This window comes from Octopus bimaculoides, chromosome Z (genome assembly GCF_046866305.1).
Source record: "Octopus bimaculoides isolate indiv1 chromosome Z, ASM4686630v1, whole genome shotgun sequence".
In the NCBI taxonomy this organism is placed as follows: domain Eukaryota; kingdom Metazoa; phylum Mollusca; class Cephalopoda; order Octopoda; family Octopodidae; genus Octopus; species Octopus bimaculoides.
Window position 1 is genome coordinate 4,184,309 of NC_142944.1, and position 23,971 is coordinate 4,208,279.

General features: G+C 35.0%; 2 protein-coding genes across 2 annotated transcripts in view; one reads left to right on the forward strand and one right to left on the reverse strand.

Annotated features, from left to right (window-relative positions):
* The window catches only part of LOC106881415 (ras-related protein Rab-9A), an 80,305-nt gene extending 64,688 nt beyond the window's left edge, over nt 1-15,617 (reverse strand). Inside the window, exon 1 of the mRNA XM_014931799.3 lies at nt 15,052-15,617. The gene's annotated coding sequence lies outside the window, so the exon portion shown is untranslated. The remainder of the gene's footprint in view (nt 1-15,051) is intronic.
* A 651-nt stretch (nt 15,618-16,268) lies between these two features.
* LOC106883719 (uncharacterized) overlaps nt 16,269-23,971 on the forward strand; it is a 79,267-nt gene continuing 71,564 nt past the window's right edge. Inside the window, exon 1 of the mRNA XM_089365364.1 lies at nt 16,269-17,586. Within this exon, the coding sequence (XP_089221490.1) occupies nt 17,556-17,586 (31 nt within the window). The 5' untranslated portion in view covers nt 16,269-17,555. The remainder of the gene's footprint in view (nt 17,587-23,971) is intronic.

Below are 23,971 nucleotides of genomic sequence, written 5' to 3' on the forward strand. Positions count from 1 at the left end.
ACAGAAAAATTTAAGGTGGAGTACTTGCACAGACTGAGACTGACCCTTAAGTTGAAATTACATGGACAAAATAGGATTGAAGTGGTTTCACTACTTAGATATGGAGGAGGGCTAATCACATGGACAGTAGATGAACTAAACAGCTTAGACAGAAAGACAAGGAAGTTGCTGACTAGATATGGGATACTCCACTCAAAAAGTGTCACAGACAGACTGTATGTACTAAGAAAAAGAGGGGAAAGAGGACTGATTGGATGTGAACACAGCATTAGAGCAGAAGAAAACAACATAGCATGGTATGTAAAAAATGTCACAGACCCACTATTATTGGAAGTAAGAAGGTCAGGCTTGTGTAGGATGGAAGATTGCAAAGATAAAGATAAAGCCTTGTACAAGCACTTGAGAATGAATGAAACTGAAAATAGGTGGATAAAGAAAAGAATGCATGGACAAGATGTTGAAGATAAGACAGACAGAGAAAAAAGATGGTTACAGATGGCTAAAAGTGATTTAAAACCGGAAATGGCAGCTCTAATCTGTGCTGCTCAAGAGCAAGCATTAAGAGCCAATTACATCAAATACAGAATAGACAATACAGCAGAAAGTGATAAGTGCAGAATCTGTGGACAAAATGGTGAAACAGTATGGTACATTACCAGTCAATGTATGCAACTAGACGAGAAAGAATATGAGTTGTCATGACAATATAGCAAGGATTGTCCATTGGACAATTAGCAACAATTATGAATTTGACAGAGAAAACAAAGTGGTACGAACATAAACCCAAAGGCATCATTGAAAATAATAAGCAAAGATCCTATAAAGTGCAACCATGAGATAGAGAATAGGAAGCCAGACATAGTCTTAACTGAGAAAGAAAGCAAACGATGCTGGATCATAGATATAGCATGCCCAGCTGACAACAAGGTATGCGATAGGGAAGAAAGAAAAGTCGAGAGATATGACAGGTTAGCTGGGGAAGTTAAGCAGTTGTGGCTGATGAAAAAGATGGTAGTAGTACCAATAATTGTCGGAGCCCTAAGAACAGTGAGTGAAAATCTTGAGAAGTACATGAAACAAATAGGGGCTGAAATAAGGGTGGAGCACTTGCAGAAAACAGCACTGCTTGGAACTGCTTGAATACCCCGGATGGTGCTCGAAAAATAAGGGGTGTTACTTTAGTTCACTGTAGCGAACAGCTGGCACCATAGTACATCTCCAGTGTTAGAAGCTGTGCAATAACAATAATAATAATAATAATAATAATAATAATCATAAAATCTAAAGAAGTGAGAGGCAAAATAAAATTTACTTCTGTATGGTTACAGCTGTTTCATAATTCACTTTTGGTTACATCATCAACTCTGATTTATAGGTACACATGCAGTATGTACACTTTACTTACACATTACATACATGTATGCATGCAAGTATATGCACACAAGCAATTGTATACTTATATAACGATGCACCAGAGTGAACAAATCTTCTGGCTGTTATACAGGTGTTTCAGATTTATCTCAAATACAAAAGATAAAATCAACTCATTTTATATTCGATGGGTAAACTGAAAAAGAGAACTCACTAAATATTTTATTAAAAATTCCTTCATAAAAAAATTAAAAATTACAAAAATGCCTTTGTAGAAAATATTCTGTAAAAAAGTCCAATAAAAACCCACAAAAAGTGTTTTGTTTGGAAAATATTTAGCTGCTGAAACACTATCGGAAATCTCAGCATTGCTCAGGTTGAACAGTATTGAAAAGTAACTACAAATGGCCCAAAATAGCTCTTAATGAACACGTATTTAGATGGAATGAATATTATTACATTTCCCTTGAAAGATAATCTTTTATGTGAGAGATTTTTTAAATTTTCCACTGTGTTTATAGTAATCTGATACCTAATGCACTGGTGTGATAGACAGGCACCCATTTCAGTGGTTTAATTTGGAATTTAAGTGTGTAAATTAATACGTGTAAATCAAACATTAAATAAGAACACAAGTAAATGTGAAAAGTTTTTTGTTTGAAACTATTATTATTGAAGTTTGCTTTTAGAAGTGTTGAAATGTCTGAGAAAGTTAAAGTGATTTTAAATTCTCAATCGCAGAATAATGCTAATAATATAGCCTGAACAGGATAAACTACCCCTATTTTGCAGATGGCCGCCTACACTTTTCCCTGCAAAATAGGGGTAGTTTATCCTGTTCAGGCTATATTATTAGCATTATTCTGCGATTGAGAATTTTAAATCACTTCTTTAACTTATTATTATTGAATATTATGTCTGTTGGTTCCTCAAGATTTTACCAGTAAGGAGATATTTCCTGGATTACTTAAGTAGGAGTCATTTTTGGCAGTATAATACAATGTATTATTGTCTTCTTTCTCTCCATGGCTGAAGTTTGTTACTTCCTTATTTGGTTGTCTTCATTGCTCTTATCAATTTTTCTCTCAATACATTTGTTTTTTGTTTGATTATGCAACTGGCATTGAATATCCAACAGAGCACCCTAACTTCATTTCTTTCTTGCCTTGGCATTTGCAGCCATAGTTTTACAATTATGTAACATTGCTGTCCATATACAAGTATCAATACAATCTGCTTTTACCCAGAGAGAGAGAGAGAGAGAGAGAGAGAGAGAGAGAGAGAGAGAGAGAGAGAGCAAGAGAGATGGAGAGAGAGAGAGAGAGAGAGAGCGAGAGAGCAAGAGAGATGGAGAGAGACACTATTTTTTATACCAACAGAGGTAATAACTTTGTGCAGTCAGTTCTTATTTTAGCAACTATACTTTCAGCATATCACCTCCTTCTCCACCACCACCACCACCATTAATTAGGTTACCTAATTAATAGAAACTATCTATTACCTCTAGAGATCCTCCTGGGTATTCTAGAGAATCTATTTCCCATATGATCTTAGTGTTGTTCTTGTACATCTGCCACAAAGTCTACTTTCTCTGTTAACCTTCCCATGATTCCATTGCACCTCTTATTGTATCCATATTAGGTGCTGATTACACTGTATGAAATTTCCACCTCATTTCTACATATTGAAGAGGGCCTACCTGAAGGCCTTTCTGTTTTCCTGTTAACTAGAACTTAGGTTGTTGCTAAGTTAACTTTAAGGCCCCTTGATTCCAGGTTTTGTTTCCAATCCTAAAATTTCATTTATAATTAAACTAGAGTTTGAGGTATAAGAACAAGGTCATCAGTAACCAATTTTAAATTCCTCTGCCATGGTCTGGATGACAATGATTAAGAGGAGAGAAGAGAGAAAATTAATATATACTGTGTATAATATATATTTATGTATGTACATGTGTGTGTGTGTGTGTGTGTGTGTGTATATATATATATATATATATATATATATAAGAATATTGGTAGTACAAATCAGAGGTGCAATCTGTGTGGGTGTTTTTTCAAAACATTGTCTGGTTTAAAAAGCCACATCACGCCATGAAAGGGCTAAGGTGTAGGTGCAGGAGGTGGTCAAACTCTGTGTAAGGAGTAGACAACCACCATATATATATATACGTGTGTGTATATGTGTATATATATATACACATATACGTGTTTTTCTCCTTGTTTTCTCCGTATTCTTTCTGTTGAAGAGCGTAGCTCGAAACGTTAAAGACTTTCCGTATTCCCGAGCGTCATACTAATACATCCTTTTGTTGTTTACACCATCTGTCCTCGTCTATTGTTGTTTTTTTCGTACATTCTCCCCTATATATATATATATATATATATATACGTGTGTGTGTATATATATGTATGTGTGAATGTATATATTATATTATAAAGTAGCTTTTTTAACAACATCTTTATCATACATTTTTAAATAGCATCTCTCTCATTCAATTGACTACAAGGAAATTCATCCTTTTCTCTGATGAGTGGATGTATTACCTAATAATTATCAATTTTGGATTTCATTTCAAAGGGTAATACATTCATGAAACGCTCGTAAGATATCTCAAACCTTTTAAATAATCATATTTTATTTAAATAATTATATTTTATCTATTAATACAATATTATTTATATTATGGACGTATATTTTCTGTGATTTTTTTATGTAATATTTTTCCTGTTCTTGCTTATAATCACTCTTATCAAATTTCTAAATACCTTTAAGGTTTTAGACATTTCCCTACCAAGAGCATTTATTTGAAATTCAGTATACTGTATTCTCATTGAATATATTTGATTAACTATATATATGTATGTACCATAAATCCTCGAGTATAATACGTAGGGGATTTTTAGGGGTCTGTACCTCTGAAAAACTTAAACCTTGTGTATAATATGCACCCTTTCTCTAACTTGAGTCAAAGAGGTCTATACAACGTCCTTAGTTTGTTAACGTATATACGGTAACGTCCTTTATTATTATTGTATATATAACATAATGCAAACGTGTAGCTTTTTTGTGCACTTTGCAGAAAATAAAGAAATAACAGTAATAACGTCAGTGAAAAATAAATATTAAGTAAATTGCCTTTCACATATTTATCACTTAGAAAATATTTTTCATTTTTAACCTCGTATATAGTACGCACTAGAAATTTTGACCTTTAAATTTTGGGAAAAAAGTGCGGATTATACTCGAAGATTTACGGTATATGTATTTGTATATGTGTGTGTGTGTGTATGTATATATATGTATACATACATATATATCTATATATATATCTTTCTGTCCATCAGGTAGCCCTGGCTGAGATAATGGTTGCTAACTCATGATGTAGCACTAATCTGATCATAAGTATTTCATCGCATACTCTGACTACCTCGATTACCTTATCAACCCATTTCTCTGCAAGAAGTATACCCACACCCTACCCCATCAGTGTTCCTTGCCCAGAAAATCTTGTACCTGTGAGGAAACTAGTGGAACTGCTTCTCCACCTTACTTCGTGGAGGCAACACAAATCTCTGTTCAAGCATCTCAACAATCTCACTAGACCTACCTTTCAGTGTGCCCACGTTGAGTGTGCCGACTCTGAGGGTGTGGGCCCATGAGACTCTGGGATGGGGGACAGCAGTATCATGTACCTGAAAAGAAAGCTCGCATTTGGCAGAATTCATAAACAAACAATAGCCTTCAACTTGCATACACTACGCCATCATATTTATGCACTATATGATCACTACTTTACATAGGAGATAAACCCTAAGTAGGGGTGGGAATGGCGTTAAGCCTTTAGAAGTGTTCATGGGAGACAACCAAAGGATGACATAGGATAGGGACTTCCAGCACAGGTGGTGGGGGTGGGAGAGTGGTCGTACCGCGAGATGGCAAAATTAGACAAGAGCATCTTCTGGATTCATTTTCTTTCGGGGGGGGGGGGGGAGTTATTCAAAATAGAGTAGGGGAATCTGAGTGCATGCACTAGTTTATATAGGGTGGGTTGGTGGAGGAGGGGAACGTGTTGGTGAAGCAAGTGGTAATCGAAAGAGAGAGAGAGAGAGCCAGAGATAGGGTGGTCAGGGATAGAACATGAAGGAGAAAAATATTCTTTTGGGATTTTGGGTAACATAATTTAATGAAACAGCAAATACTGATAATAGTGAAATAGAATTGAAAAGGACAGTATATAGATTTAACTAATCCAGTGGTACTTTCAAGAAAGCTCCTTTAATAGATCAGACTATAAACCACAGAGTAAACCAAAACAAAACAAAGGGATGTGATGTATAGTCCGATGCAGTTGATATCCAATTCGTCATGATTACTTCATTAGGAGTGTATAAAATATAAAGAAAGTCAGGAGGTATGAGACGAATATATTTATATATCCATATAACAATGATCATTTCACAGCCTTTATCATAGAAAAACAATTTATTTTAGTGTAGAATAATTAATAAATTATTCTACATGTTTATATTAATGTATCAGTTTATAGATTAATACAAGTAAAAAAGCTTGCTCATCAAGTCAAAGAATATCATGGTTACATTCATTCATCAACACAATACATATATGGTTGTCCAAATCACTTCTAGGCTTGTATGGTTATTCAATGATATGCATAGCAATGTAAATGTTGGTGGAATTTTTACAGAACTGATAAAAGTTGAGTGACATAAAGATTTTTTCTGTTAAACCCAAGACTTTCATCAGCTTGGTGCAGGATGTGATATAAGGCTGATGATTGTGGTCTTGTCATGTACATTGTAGAGAATGTGTGACAGCTCGTGAATAAACTCAATGCTACATGCAAAGCTTTTGGTCCTCAAACTTTGGAAAAACTGCTGTCACATGTTGCCAGGTCCAGCCGAACAATATTGAGCAGCCAGAGACTTATATACAGCTACCAATTGGAAGTTATTGACAAGTCCATGTATCCAGGAATTACATTGAAATATCACTGCCCATCAGGCAAAGAAATATGTCTAAATATGAAAAAAGTAACTGATGCAGTTAAGGGTTAAGAAGATTGTGTTTGATACCAGAAAAGAATAAAAAGTCAATTGAAATCTCTGTTTGTATATTCATAATGCTTATTAGAAAACATCTGAAGCTCACTAGCATTGACTTTGGGCTATTTTGAACATACACTGGCTTGCATATATTGCCAATACTGATATGCTGAAAAAAAGCATCAATTTGTGTAGAAATTCATTTACATTGCCAATGGCAGACTGGACATCTTGGAAGAGAGAATGATAAACACAAAGTAACAGCTTTATACTGAGCTCTGCAAAGATAAACACTCACAATACAAATGTGGAATATATTTTAACCATTGTGTCTTTCACTATTTCAAAAGGAAAATGGAAAATGGAAATGGTATGTAAGAGAACAAATTGCAGAAGAGCAATTACTTTGCAATCCGTTTCATTTGAAATGTAGAAAATGTTATGATGAGATGAAGTACAAGAAAAACGGTTGGCAATGGTGAAAAATCAAACATTGCCTTCTTTTTTCACCTTCACTATAATTATTGTTTTTCACAAGCTGGTCTTAGGACGAGCCTTGAAGTAAGACAGAGTATGAGGTGTTGTTATGATCAACATATGCTCGGAGAGTTTCTCCTTTGTAGATTTAGCAGTTTGGCAAAAGAGACCAACAGGCTCTTTTCAGAACTTAAAAGAAAAGCCCTGGGGTTAATGATTTGTTCAACTAAAATCTTCAAAGCACTGCCCCAGCATGACCACAGTCAAATAACTGAAACAAGTAAGAGATAAAAGATATGTATATATCCATGTCATCATTTAACATCCGTTTTTCATGCTGGCATGGGTTGAATGGTTTGACAGGAGCTGTCAAGTTCAGTAAAACATACCAGGCTCCATTGCCTACTGCTGGATGCTCTTCCTGATGCCAACCGCTTTACAGAGTGTACTGGGTGCTTTGTATGTGGCACCAGCACCAATATACATATGTCACATATACATATATATATACATATAGACACACATACATATATATTCCAATTCATGTGAACATAAACATACACACACACGTGTATGTATGTATGTATGTATGTATATATACATATATATATACACACACACACATACATTTGGTTAATAAGAGAGACAGAAGATGGAAGATCTGATAATTTTTATTAATCACTACAATTGTTTTGACCCATCTAGCATCTCATTAACCAGAGAAACCATGAACACTGTGAAAGTGAATGTACTTTATCAGTAAGCTACCAGGTATATACCATGTTTTATTATCAAATACATACATATATATACACATACACACACATATATATATATATGTTATGTGGTAAAGCTTCAAGAAGTAGAAAAGCACTCAGTCAGCTAAGAGAGTAAAGATAATCTTAAAAAAAATAAAAAAAACACAAATCTTGTAAATACAGCTACCCAGGATTTCCTGGTTGAAATAATAATTTATTCTGTCATTTATCAAGCTGAAAACAAGACCATTTGTCCGTTGTTTTTTTTAGCAGATAACGTTTAAACAAGAGACACTTATAAAGAAGACAGGAAGAAAAACACAAGGGAGATAACCAATGTTACAATAATTCAATGTTAAGTAGATGCAAACCAGATGTTAATGATTTACGAAGTGTCCAGTGATCTACTTTTAAATTCTGACAGATATATTTCTTGAAATGTGAACATACACAAAAAATCTCATTCCTCAAATTTATGTATTCATTGGAGGTTCTCAAAGTTTTTAATAGATACAGTTTTTCAAGAGAACACCTTGAATATTTTTTAGACCCATTAAAATAGGGTCTAGATTTGATGTCAAAACTGGTCCCTTCATCTTTAAGCTTCCAGATTAGATAAATTTTGAAAATGGTTGTTATACCTAGATTTAAATTTTACTTCTACAGTTCCAATATATTGAACTCCTGTCCCAGAGAACATGAGTGTGATATATCTTACGACAAAGATCATACAGATCTCAAACATTATATCATGGCACCAGCACCAATTCTACTCTAGCAGGCAGATCTTCTCAAGTACAGCAGTGTGCCAGATATCTTGGCCCTTAATCATCTCCTTTGTAAGGCCTGGTGTTTTGAGATCAGATTTCAGTACTTTGTCTCATGTCTTCCTGGGTTTCCCTCTTTCACAAGTTCCATCCACTTTAAGTGATCAGCACTTCTCTTTGCAACTGTCTACGTCCATATGCATCACATGACCAAACCAGTACAGTGTTCTCTCTTGAACACTGCAACTAATTCTTCTTTTGCCCAACTTCTCTACAAAACACAAGCATTGTCACACTTGTACTCTGACATTGGATATCCAGCAGAGTGTTCGTATATTATATATGTATGTATCTGTCTATACATATATATATATATTCTTTTACTTGCTTCAGTCATTTGACTGTAGCCATGCTGGAGCATCACCTTAAAGGGTTTTAGTCGAACAAACTGACCCCAAGGACTTATTGTTTTAAAGCCTAGTATTTATTCTATTGGTCTCTTTTGCTGAACCACTAAGTTACGGGGACATAAAACACCAACATTGGTTGTCAAGAGATGACAGGGGGGTTAAACACAGACATAGGTATATATATATATGACAGGTTTCTTTCAGTTTCTGTCTACCAAATCAACTCACAAGACTTTGGTTGGCTTGAGGCTATAGTAGAAGACACTTTCCCCAGTGGGACTGAACCTGGAAATATGTGGCTGGAAGCTAGCTTCTTACCACACAGCCATGCCTATATACATATATATATATATATATATAGAGAGAGAGAGAGAGATGATTGTGTATGTAGTATATATGTACATTTACTAGCTCAATCTTTTACTGTCTCTCCCCTTCCAATTATCTATGTGACACCTGATAACTGACTATAAATAAAGGCTTCATCCAAATGTAAATTTTGTATTAATTTGATTTTCTGTCTGAAGAATTTCCAATAGGAGATATCCAACATGTACTGTTTTGTAACTCCTTTTAGCAAATGAAGCACATGTAATGATGAATAAAATCAAATTTTTTTTTGCAATCTGCTGTTTTGATATGTAATCATTCTGGTACTTATTTACAATGCCAAATGGTAGTTGTAAATGAATAGCACTGTCATTCATAAAAGCCATGTTTTTCATTTTCAAACTTTTTTAAAACAGGTCTGGTCATAGGGAAATATTACCTGACTTAAAACAGGTTAGGATTGGTGACAGGAAGGGCATCCAGCCATAGAAAATCCACCTTAACAAAATTTTGTCTGACCCATGTAAGTATGGAAAAATGGATGTTGAATTGATGATGATGATGATGATAGTGATAATGGTGAAAATCAGGAGGAAGAGGAGGAAAATTGGCTTGCAGTTGAAAATGCACCTGGGTCTTGAAAATTGTACATATTTTAATTTTTTTAAATGTATTAAAATACCTTACTGGCTTTTTTGTTCTTCAATGGTAAATAAAAATGAAAATTATGAAAAAGACAAGATAAAAGTTTAAAAGATCCTGGGAAGCACAGGAGAAAACTCCATGGCAATAAATCATGCTCAAGAAATTAAAATGCTCAATAGGGCTCATGGCATAAAATCTAAGATTAAAATATATGATTAACCCTGTAGCATTCAGATTACTCTGTCAAATGCAATGCTTATTTATTCACATTGTTTTGAATTTAATCATGCATTATCTAAAAATGCTTCAAAATTATGATGATGTGATTTTTACCATCATCATCATTGCTTAATATCCATTTTCCATGCTGGCATGGGTTGAAAGGGTTGACTGGGAACTGGCAAGCCAGGAGGCTGCACCAGGCTCCAATCTGATCTGGAAAGGTCTCTACAGCTGGATGTCCTTCCTAAAGCCAAGAGTGTAGTTGATGCTTTTTACGTACCACCGGCACGGGAGCCAGTCAGGCAGGCATGGCACCGATCACGTTCAGATAGTGCTCTTTACGTGCCATTGGTACGGGAGCCAGACAGGGGGTACTGGCATTGATCAGGTTCAGATGGTGCTTTTTACATGGGGACCAGTCGGGTGGTCCTGACACCGATCGTGTATATTTTTAGAATAACATTGTAGGGTAAGTGTGAGGTGAGATTTGGCCAGTTTGGACATAAAGCAGATAGAATATTTGGGCTGGATATGGCCAGTCTAAATGGTAAAGGGTTAAAATTTAAGTCTACTGGGATCATGAGAGTCTGAATTACAAGAAATTCTATGTTCTACTCTTTAATGTAAAGTTACTCCATATAATATATGTATATATAAAAGGCGATTAGCTGGCAGAATCGTTAGGAAGCCAGGTGAAATGCTTAGCAGTATCAAGGTGGCAGGCTGGCAGAATCGTTAGCACACCAGGCAAAATGCCTAGCAGTATTTCATCTGTCTTTACTTTCTGAGTTCAAATTTTGCCAAGGTCAACTTTGCCTTTTATCTTTTTGGGGGTCGATAAATTAAGTACCAGTTGTGTACTGGAGTCAATCTATTCAACTGGCCCCCTCCCCCAAAATTTTGGGCCTTGTGCCTTGAGAAGAAAAGAATATATATATGTGTAAAATTCTAAACTAAGGTGTTTATTATACAACTGTGTAATTATGAAAAGAAAAACGTATTAACTTGAAAATAAAATACATTTTGCTTCGTTGCACATGAAAGTAATGTAAAAGCTTTTACAGTGATAGGAAATGATAAAAGTTCAAATGTTCGATAAATTTCATATCATGGATGAAAGTACCACTGTTTCAATGCCAGTAATTAGGCAAGAAGAATAATTTAGAAAAAAAGAAAGAAAAACACTTCTTTATATAGGTGCAAGCATGGATGTGTGGTAAGAAGCTTGCTTTTCAACCACATGGTTCAAGTTCTGGGTTCAGTCCTACTGTGAGGAACCTTGGGCTGACCAAAACCTTGTGCGTAGATTTTGTAGACAGAAATTGAAAGAAGCTCAACATGTGTGTATATAAAGCAAAACATGAAGTTGGAAAATTTTTACGATTATTTATTAACCATTACAAATGTTTCATTTGCTAATAGAAATAATCACAAATGTAAATTTTGTATGATTTGATTTTCTGTCCAAAGAATTTCTAATAGACACCATTACACGTTTATGTATATATATATATATATATATATATATGTAAAGGGCCTTCCCAAGCTATTGGCTTGTAAGGTCGATTTCTGTGCATATATATTCCCCCACCCCCTTGGACAGGAGGGCGATCCGTCACAGGAATATTCACTTTTGCCAGCTGAGTGGACTGGAGTGTCTTGTTTAAGAATACAACACATCACCTGGTCCAGGAAATGAAACCACAGTCTTAGGTGAACAGCAACGGCCTAAACACTAAGCCATGCACTTACACACACATTAAGGTACAGGAATAGTTGTAAGTATGTGTTTGAGAAGCTTGTTTTCTAATAATGTAGTCTTGGGTTCAGTCCCACTGCATGACACCATGGGTAAGCGTCATCTACTATAGCTCCTGGCTGACCAAAGACTTGTGAGAGGATTTGGTAGACAGAAACTGAAAGAAGGAACCCATTGTACACACACACATATATATATGCATGCATTCAATATTTACATTGATGTCAATGTCACTGCACCAGTGATTTCCCCATATGAGATAAACCTTCATTCTATCGTTAAATATTTTCTACCAAATACATCATTAGTATTATTTATCAACAAGAAATACCCCCACCCCCCAAAAAAACATGATTAAAGAAATTTAAGTACTCAATCGAACAATATTAAATAATAAAAACATCAATGAATGAAATATACTAATCCAAAAGTTTTACAGAAAGCCTTACAAAACATTCAGTAAAAATAGCTCTACTTCCTACATATTGAGCTTCCACCAATGTCTGTGATTACCATCAATATTTTTATTACATATTTAACATGTATGTATATGACCTATGAATAATACAAAACTACATTAAAATACAAATCCTAAACAACAGTCATGATTCTTCTATAAGTTTTTACAAAAGAAAAAGGAAAGCAAAAAAATAAGGAGAGAAAAAAACATCAAACCAACACCAAGTACATCAGTTGGTCACACATGACAAGGTTCAATGGAACCTACTGAATAACACCAGCATGCTCGCAGCATTAACCATGGGCGATGGCGAAGCTAAGGCATTGGAAAAGCCAAGTGGCCTCATAAGCATCACCTGGCACTTTGGTGAGGCGAGCTGCCAACGATGACAAGAACTTCCTGGTTAGTGACCCTGTCCATCCAAATGTCTCAAACGCCACAGGTTGGAAGAGATAGTTTACAGTCAGGTCCCAATACTTCAGGGTTTAGGTCTGTTTGGCTATGGAAGCAGTGACCCTCCCTTTTACCACAGCATCCAGGATATCCAGATGAGTCACTTACCTCTGACCCAGGGACAGAGGGTAAGACCATCTGGTCCCTTTCCATCACTTCTGGAAAATCCTGCCAGTTCTAGAACTGAGGGGGATATTAATCCGAGCCAAGGCCCGTTTAATGATTAGGTTTAGCTCAGTGTGATGAGCAAAATGACCAGCATTTAGGCGGCAAGACAGACTGTGAAGACCTGTGGGATTGAGGGGCCTACCACAACTTGCAGTCAATGTGTATGTTCTCTTTTTAATTTAAAGTAAATTCCAACCAGCCACCGACTCAGTAGCAAGGTTGTGAAGGAAATCATCTTGGTCTGTTCATCGTCCTTTAAATCTTAAGGTTTTGCAGATTTTTAGAGTCCCAAGTATCATCATAACTTGTAGGACTTGCATTCTTTTCCCCCCCAGAACCCTGTCACCGAATGAACTATTCTCAGGCGTTTGTTACAAGAAATGAATCTCAGTTACAATATGTGGACAATTAATAAATGATTGGGAAATAAAATGTCAGTGGTTGAAGACACAGTATGATACAATGTATTTAATGAACGATAGTTAAAATCCAAAATATTCAAGACTGAATTATAACTGTCATTAGACTGAATCCATGATGTGATACTAACCGTAAGGATTTTAGCCAATCATATCAATCCCAGAGCGATATCATGCTATAGCGTGTATCGCATTACAACTTTCAAGTTGTACAATTTTGTTTTAAACTGTCCTGTGAACTGATTGATTGCCAAGGTATGTTTTGTTAAGATGGGATGGTGTGGTTGCATCAAGATGTTATATTTTCAGCATTTGGTAAGAGAGAGAAGATGAATGTTAATGAACTTTTAGCTTGTCAATGCTTCCAAGTCTAGTTAAGAGGATGTTATTCTCAAAAACAGAAACCTGGCCCGAAAAATTGCAACAAAGTGAACTCCGTTAAAGAATCAGATGGTTGAATTAAACCCAGCAACAGATTAAGTCTACCCATCAGAATTAAGAATTTATTGTTGTTTAGATGAGAAGCAGTGAAAGTGTCAGGGTTTATAATGATTGTTATAATTGAGGGAACATAAATAAGATGAATTATAAAGTTGGGCAATATTACAATACAAACCATTCATTTCCACTTTTGCAAAAGCTTTTTTTCCTTTCTCTTGACCTTGGACTTCCCCATCAGTAATTTTATCACTGGTCACTTTTACGGAGTTGGGGGATTCCCCAGTGCTCAGTTATCTTTGCCGACCACTAGTTATTGTTGTCTGCACATTACTACAATAACAAGAAATATACCTTTTTCTCTACAACTGGAAAAGTCCAACAACCAGTAGCAGGACAGTCTTGCACAAGTACTGAGAACATTTATACACCGTACAACAAATTGGAAGAAGCAGACACCCAATATTTTGCACACATTGATGTGGTTTGCTTTAAAATGGGTTGCTAGTTTCCTAGGTTAATTGCAAATGAAAAATTATCCAAGGTGCGGATAAATATTGTTGGCAATGTCGTTTATGCTGCCAAACGATTTCAGGAAGAAAAAGAGATATATTTTTTTAACAATAAACGCCATTTATTAAAACTGATTGATGTGATATATATTTTTAATCACTGATTTATTTTTGGACAAAACGGGAAAAATTACAGATTAATTTATGTTCATGAAAGATTATGCTGTCATTACGTCGGGTAATCCGATAATCAGGAGACTCGAACCAGATAGAGACGAATATCTTATGGTAGAAATTATACAAGAGGGCAATGGAAAATTATTTTCTTTACGATAGACACTGTTCAATATAAAAAGTAGAATTGCTAGTGGATCAATTATATGCTCTACCGCACGCAGTTGACCATCCTATTATAAACCAAAGTAAGAATTAATAAACCTCATTAAAGGCACACAGTATTGAATTCTTATGGTTTTGTGCAACAGAGAAAAAAATCGAAGTGATTGAATGGTACATCCGAAGAAAATGTTCAATAGTTATTTAAAAAAATTTTAGAGTGGAAATGGACAAAAGAGCTTGGTGGTAGTCGAGTATTTGAAAATTATAATTGCTATTTGTGATCACCATAATCATCATCAATTTGTGTAAATGAAAGGAAGCTAGAGCTTTTGAAAAAGTTTCTTGCGAAGAATTTGTCTATTTTACATCTATAGAAAGAAAACAAATATATATTGGTTTTGGTTATTCTTGTATACGAACTCATAAAAAAATAATCGAATAATTTCTATTATTTTACCTTACAGTGAACCTCTATGCAGTTCTTCGAATCTCCCTATAATCACACATCCCACCTTATAACAGTAGAAAATACAAAAGATCCTGAATTGCTCTCCAAAAATATCCCCGATGACCGCAGCACAGCGTTAAAAAAAATCTTCCGTTTATCATCAACTTCGAGAAAGTGAAAGTCGCACGCTTTACTCAAAGATTGTCAACATAGGCAACTTACTTCCTGAATTGAAAACAATGCAAGTAGATGTTACAAAACATAGATACAACGGCTCAGCTTCTGCATAGTTTTTCTCTATGCAATTTCACACACAAAATATTAGTCAGTTCAAAGTTTCAGCAAAAGACACCACTTGACCAAAGAGCAGCACTGTAGGATTTCGTGGATGTTGAAACAAACTTCTAAACCGCTATATCTATGCCCAGAGTAAATGAATCTAATCTTTAAAAATTACCGACTGCGAACTTCTGAATTACATGGCTCTGTCTTAGTATGTTCATGAATGTAACTGATAAATTATCATTTATAAGCATTATTTACAAACTATCAAATTTCGAAAGAATTTCAAACTAATCACCAACTAAAAGAAAGACTCAAGAGGAGACAACTGCCAAGGGACATAATTCTGAAGACACTTAGTGTAGTTCGTATTATTTTTTATTATGGTCTGGTTGATGACTTGTTGATATAAAAAAAAAAGAAATAGCAGAATTTAAATTAAAATGTAGTGAAAAGCTAATGTACATATTGATGTAAAGGAATGACAAAAATTTTAAATGTACTTTAGGTACATATCTGAATGAAATGTATATTTTTGTCATAGAAGCAATTCCTTTCGACAAGTCTTTTGAGACTCATTCAATAGGATTGAAGGGGAGATAATCAATGAGTCATAAGAAAAAGGAAAAAAATGTAAGGCGCAAAATTTACCAATCCATAGGGATGAAATTATTTAGAGTAAACCAACTCATATGGAATATTTTACGTGGTGTGAAAATTAAAAAAAATAAAAGGTGCTTGGATCAAATTATGTAACGGCGTTTCTCATTTGAACTGAATAAATAACATTAAATTATAAATTGTCTACAATTTTTTTTTCTGCAAATCTTTTTAAGCAAACAATTTAATTGTCTTCATTAATATAAACCCTGAGTGAAATTTCTAAATTTCCTCCGACTTTTGAGACAAGAAAAAAAAAGTTTCATCGCAATTACTTCCCCCTCATTCCTTTAAGGGATCATATTTGTGGAGGAGTATCTTTTAAACAGATTATTTATACGCAAAGAAAACTTTAGAATGCTAAAATATTGAATAATTCCTATAGAACGTCGAAATATGAATAACAACAAAATAGTTTGTAAAGGATATCATACGTTGTTGCCGCCCCTCCACTGCGACTAGCAGACACGTCACAAAATCGTGAAGATAAATCATAAAAAAATATTCAGTTTTAGTCAATAACCTAATAACGAACAGGTTTTAAAAGATAGTCTATTACAATGACTGATTGAATTTTCTTTTATAATTCCATGTTTTATTTGAAAAATTATGCGTTGTTCCTGTAAATTTGTAAAACAAATACATTGAGATAAATTTCTACACAAACATGAAACTGGTACATTTAGAGAAATTCTACCAGATGTAGAGATTTAATGATAGAAAAGTAAAACTGATACTGAAAGTAAAATCATAATCTTAATGGTAATTTACACATGGCTGTTGAAAACATCAGTTTGAATTTTTTTATCTAAATAGAAAATTAATTAAAAAAAAAATTTATAACATTAGAAGTGAACATTGCAGTAATAAAACCATGTATTTTGGCAGAAAAGTTATACTTAAATTTCTTGCATAAATTTATATATATATATGCGTGTGAGTGTATGTATGAATGTATATATTGTTTAAACAACAATTCAATGTGAGATTATTTTATACAAACTTTGGTAAATCAATAAGTTCCGAGTAAAGAGAGTTGCGAAAATATTGAAAATAATAGTGTTGTAGACGATTCTAAATAATAATAAATCGACCAATCACAGACGAGCTTACAATTTATTTCACTAACACAATTCTCTTAGCCAATCAGAATGCTGTTACTAAAATTGAAACTATTAGAAAACTATTTAAAAGCCGCATATAATGATTAATAACGGGCTTTAAAAACATCTAAATTTAGAATCAGTCTTATAATTGAGTAAGTACTAACCAACTAAGTTACTGCAAACGAAATAATAATATGATAGAGAATATGTTACTTCCGATATAATATTTTGATTTCATAATTAGGATTTTTAATCTTTATCTTTTATACAAATGAATTGTGGGATTGTAAGAAATCTTCTTCCGGCCCAGAATGGACGGAATCAAGACTCATTCACCGGCCAAAATTGTCTTATCATAGGGAATATATGGCAAAATGGTTCTCCATTTTCTCCCCTTCTATTATAAAGAGACTTGAAGAATTTTATGCCAAAACCCAATTGAGTCTCTATCTATTGTAACTGAATATGGAGCCGGAGACAAAGCAGACCTACCCATGTGAGAATATATTGTCATCTTATTTCTTATAGCAGCCTTTACCACTTCCCTGTTTATCATTTGTTGATATTTTTATGCTTGATATTATTTTCTATTTTTGAGAAATAAGATACATGAAATTATTTCTTTTGCATCTAATTTATCATTATAACTTTGTATTTTTAATATCTTACATGTATATGTACATTTTTTTTTTAACGTACGTTACTATTTCTTACTTTTATTGGTTTATTATTGCAACATTGTTTTTCTTGCATTGTGTGTTTTTCTTTCAGTGTATGTTTACTATATATATATCTAAGTGTGAGTTTGTGTTTATGAATGTGTGAACTTGTGTTTATGAAAGTGTTTAAGAATGTATGTGAATTTGTGTTTATGAATGCATTTCTAATTGTGTTTATGAATGCATTTCAGTTTGAGCTTATGAATGCTTTTCAATTTGTGTTTATGACTGCATTCCAGTTTGTGTTTATGAATGCTTTTCAGTTTGTGTTTATGACTGCATTCCAGTTTGTGTTTATGATTGTATTTAAGTTTCTGTTTATGAATGTGTGTTAATTTGTGTTTATAAATGTGTTTGAATCTGAATTTATGAATTGTTTGCTTTTTTTTTGTATTTATGAATGTATGTGGTTATGTGAATGTGTGTCAAATTTGGGTTCATGAACGTGTATCAGTTTGTGATTATGAATGCGTGTCAATACGTATCTTTGAATGTATTTCTGTGTTTGTGAATGTATTTACGAATGCCTAAGTTCGTATTTACTTTGTGTTTATAAATATGAGTTTGTGTTTACAAATATATGTTTATGCGTATGTGTAAACACACACAAACAAACCTAGATATAAGCTGTGCTGTCCAGCAAGGTAAGATTTAGCAAATAAGCGCAGGTAAGTGTCCACCAGGTCTTGTTTCTCAACCCGCTCTTGTTTATAGTTTTACAGACCACAGCAGAAGAATTTAAGACTGTTTTTTAGTCACAACTTCTGAATGTTGATGACTTTGTTGAATAATAGAGAAATTACAAATCTGAAAGCAAACTCTAGAATCGAGGAACATTAAGATAAACTTAACTGTGACAAGCTTTAGTTCCCATGAAAGAAGACAGTAATCTGTTACCAGTTGAGATGTGGACATGCTTCATATGAAGAAAAGGAGTAGACAGGGATGTAATATGGTATGTTAAAAACGAAATACAGATGCATAAGAACTGCAGTGGCATCACAGGTTGGCCAGTTGAGAAGCACTTTATCAAAAGTAAATACCCAAGACTTGTTAGCAGTAAGAACTCTTATAAAAAAGAATTCTTTCAAATGTCTGGAGAGCTGCTTACAAATAACTGAAAACTTCCATTGTGTAACTAACCTGATTGATAATGTAAAGGATGTTCTCAAAACTTAGAGTAAGAATGGGGTAGAAAAAGTGATTACCTCTGCTGGCAATGAAGGGTTTCTCCTAAGTGTGAAAGGCTGATTGTATGGTATGTGCTTGAATTGCAGTTGCTACATTGTAGTGTGACAAGAGCCATGAATGCAGTGGAATTGGGAAGACTAGAAAGAAATGAAGCACACATGTTTTTCAGGATGAATTATGTTAGCATGTGTGAATAAGTACAAAAGAGCTTGGAGAGAAACTCAGATGTAGTGTGCACGAAGGGTTGCGTTATGGACATGTGATGTGTATGGAGGACAACAGGTACATAAAGAGGGCTGCACTCTTTTAGTGAATGGAACCTGCGGAAGAGGAAGATTGAGAAAGCATGTTGAAGACTGATCTCAAGACGTTGCATGGAGCAGAAATAACAAAAGGCTATTGACTGGTGATTCTCATGATGTTGAAGAAGAACCAACAGCAAGCATGGTAGACTTAGTCATAAAAATGTCGGAAATGTTGTAGGCAAAGACATATGAACACACACACACATATATATATACATATACATACATGTATATGTATATATATATATATATATACACACGCACATGCACACACACATATATATATATATATACATGCACACACACACACACATATATATATATATATATATATATATATACACACACATACATATACTACTTTGGTTGTTAATTAAATTTACACACACACACACATATATATGAGTAGGTGATAAATTAAAGAAAGCAACATTTAGCATACACACTTATGTGAACTTGCAAATATTTAATAACAGGTTGACTCAGTTTCACATAACTTTGCAGATTGTGCCTATATCCTCAGATACAAAGGGGATGTGTATGTATGTTGATTTATATCAAGTCCACTTTTGCTGTCTCTTCCATCCTTTCACAACCTTTAATCTTTTTTCATTCACTTTCACGTAATGTTTGTTTTAACAATTAACCCTCCCCTTCCACTCACACACACTTTGTGTTGTTTGTTGGTACAGAATCCACTTTTATGTCCCAATCCACCACCCTCATCATTTGATCCTTCTGGCACATCATGACCTTTATATAAGACAATACATTGCATCCACTGTGCCCGGTACACTCTACCTTTCTCCCTCACCCCGCTATACTACCAGCCATCGTTTTGCTTCACTCTTCCTTTTGTCTTTTTCATTCACATCGTCTGTCTCTGTCATGTCCCCAACTCATAGCCCAGGCTGCCTTCTGTCATCACTCTATCCTCTTTGTCATCTTGCTTTGAATGTATTTACCTGTTTCAGAACACAGAGTAACTTTATCACGTATTATCATTCATGTTTCTAACTCTGTAAAGTAGGTCTTGGATGAAGAAAGATGTGGGATGAAATGCCCCTTTACTTGAGTTGATATGGCTACCTCTCTATTGGTGGTATCATGAAAAATCATACATTGTATTTACTGTATAGAGAAGGATTAAGACACCTTCATCCCTGTCAAGAACAAAATGACCTTACTACTGCAGGAGCCATAGATAAAGCTCTCAGAATGTGTGTGTGTATATATATGTATGTGTGTGAAGGTGCATGGCTCAGTGGTTAGAGTGTCGAGCTTACGATTGTGAGGTTGCGAGTTTCAGTCCCAGACCGTGCTGCATGTTGTGTTCTTGAGCAAGACACTTTATTTCACGTCGTTCCAGTTCACTCAGCTGTAGAAATGAGTTGCGATGTCACTGGTGCCAAACTGTATCGGCCCCTTTGCCTTTCCTTTGGATAACATCGGTGGGGGAGGCTGGTATGCATGGGTGACTGCTGGTCTTCCAAAAACAACCTTGCCTGGACTCCTAGACTTGTGCTTCGGAGGGTAACTTTCTAGGTGCAATCCCATGGTCAGTCATGACCGAAGGGAGTCTTTTATATATATATATATATATATATAGATATGCACACACTCGCACACACACACACATATATATATATATATATAAACACACACACACACACACACACACACACACATATACATGTGCAGATGCACACATATGTGTCTATGAAACCAGGTAATTTATCCTGAATACCCTAATAAAAATGTACAAACCTGGGATGATTGCTTGCCAGTCTCAAGCCATGTTAATAAATGTAAAGACCATGCCATAGATAAGTTCAGAAAGAATCTTGTTAAACATCTCTCAAGAATTTGGTCCAACTGTAACTGTTACTAACAAATTAACAGACATTTTCGTCTTGGATGTAACTTGAGACCTTGAGACAAAAAGCCAACTGAGGTAGCTTTTTATATTAATAGTCACTACAAACACACACACACACCTGCTGTAATTAGAAACCCTAACCACTGTTGCCAACAGAAGAATCTACATTCTGTAGGCAGACAAAAATCTTCAACAGGGCTGCATTTCATTATAACAAGGTGCTAGTGGGAAGTGGCTACACTGATAGGTTAGTGTATATGGAGACTCTCACCCCCTGCACCAATCTAAAGACAGACTAAGGAAGGTGATCTGGTTTCCATTCTATCTAGATGCTGCTTCCTGATGTTAATTAGACAGCATTTCTTAAGACCCTATAAACTTCTTAATTTCCATAGTATCATGGTTAGCTACTCATGCTAGATAATACCATTTCCAACATTATATGCTACAACAAAAACAGATATGTATTTACAAGGTCGTTACTCCACACTCCAACCTATAAATGCTGGAATCCTTCCCACTGCCGAGTGGAAGATCTATCCTATCAAAGGCACTAGAGCCAACCACGCATCAACTGACGGCATGGCATCCAATGGCTTCAAGGTAAGATTCACACAACTTGTGTACTTCTTCAGGTATAAAGGTAGGAACATATCCATCCCTGTCCTGCTTTATCAGCAGACTCTGGGACCATAAAAATGACTTTCCCAATATCACATTGAGCAATCTTGACTTGGTCTCTACTTATTCACCTAAAGTTTGTAATTTCCAATTCTGTCTCCGAGAGAAACTACACATAAATCAGTGTCTGCAGCATCCATGAATAGGAAAATTGACTTATCCTATTATTGTCACCTGAAGTATACTTTATTAAATGAATTTCAAACTATTGGCTGCTGCTGAACTGGAAATACCACTTTAGGCCTACCTGGCTCATGAATAATGGCAGAGTGTATAATTCTTACTGCCTGTTACGATTGGAACCTACTATTATTTAGCAACCATGCTGGTCAGGCAAACTCATAGCCTAGCACAATCAAACCAGTAGACTTCCCAACTGGTAACTGTTGCCACTGAAATATCATACCCTAGAAAATGCCAACTAACTCATACAAACATCCTACCTATTCTATCAGAGGTGAAACAGTCAGTGGAAGAACAGAAGTCACTAAAATGTCTCATCCTGTTGAATGTTGAAAAACCGATGCTGACTTTCTGTCTGATTTACCAGATGGAGTATCCAATGAAAATACCTCATGCCACTGAGATAATTAAAAGACCCACATGACCTGAACTGACTAATAGAGGTCTTAATTCTTTCACCTTGAAGCCTGTTATCACTTTCTTTTAAATTCTTTCCATACTCAGTTCAAAACTCTAACGATGTGGATGTGTGTTCGGTGCCCATGAAACTAGAACCTAGTCAACCTGCCCTTAAATACATACAACTCCAACTTCGTTAAGTGTTTTAGTGCTACATTTATTTATTTAACCCCTTCCTCCAAAGTGTATCTGATATATATAATACATATAACAAATATAACAAATATATATCTATATATACCCTGGTAGTCCTGCAGCATGGCCATACCCTAAGGGCTGAAACAAAAGAATATATATATATAATACAAATAATATGAGTATATGCATATATACATACATGTATGTACATACCTACATCTACATGTATATATAGATGCATATCTGGGTACAGGACGTTGCAAAAATACGTGGACAAAATGATAAACAGAGTAACACTCACACACACATTTACAGGATTTTGTGTGTGTATATATATATATATATATATATATATATATATATATATGTAACATGTCTGGTCATGGTGATATATTCTGTGTGGACTCCATTCATGGAATGTCTTCAGCCACTGGGTGATCTTGGCAGTCATTATCCAAGTTTCTCCTGCCAGGAGGACAATTCTCTGATACAGCAGGGTCTTCCTATAGTTGATAATTGCAATGCTGGCCCAGATCTTGTTCATTCTTCTGAACACTGCTGTTGCTGCATGCCTGATAATGGAATTGACACCTGCCTCAGTGTCTCTCTCCACAACAATAATGCTACCCAGGTAGGTGAAAGTTGGTGACATCTTCAATGGCTCTTGATTTACAAGACGTTCTGTCTCTCCTTGTCCACTGGCCTGTATATGACCTTGGTTTTTCTCTATTGATCCTTAGGCCTGCCTTTGCCACTTCTTCATTCTGCTTGTCATTTACTGGAGCATTGAGTGTGATACTGTCAGATGTCTTGGCCATACACTACAGCATTTCTTTATGTACACTGATAAAAGCTATTCCAAAATCAATGCAGTTGATGATTAATGGTTGTTGGAACTCAAAACTCTGCTCCATATTATTTCACAGTAGAAAATCCTGCTCAGTGCATGATCTTCATGTGTGGAATCATGCTGGCTCTTCTCTGAATTTTTCATCCAATGCTTTCTTTTTAATGTTATAACAGGACTGAGCAGAAGACCTTGCCTGGCATTGACAATAAGTGATTTCCCTGCAATTGTTGAGATTGCCTTTCTCTCACAGATTAACTATGACACACTTTGTCCATTCTTCTGGTACTGCTCTGTTTTCCCAACAGATATTACATAATTTGAGGAGCTTTTATACCATGATGTTTCTTCCATTCTTCACTAATTTAGCCAAGATCTTATTCAGCCCTGGGGCTTTATTGTTTTTCAGTTTTTTGGGAACTTGGATGACTTCATCTTCACTAATGAGTGCCATTGTAACTTAAAGCTGTTCTACTGTC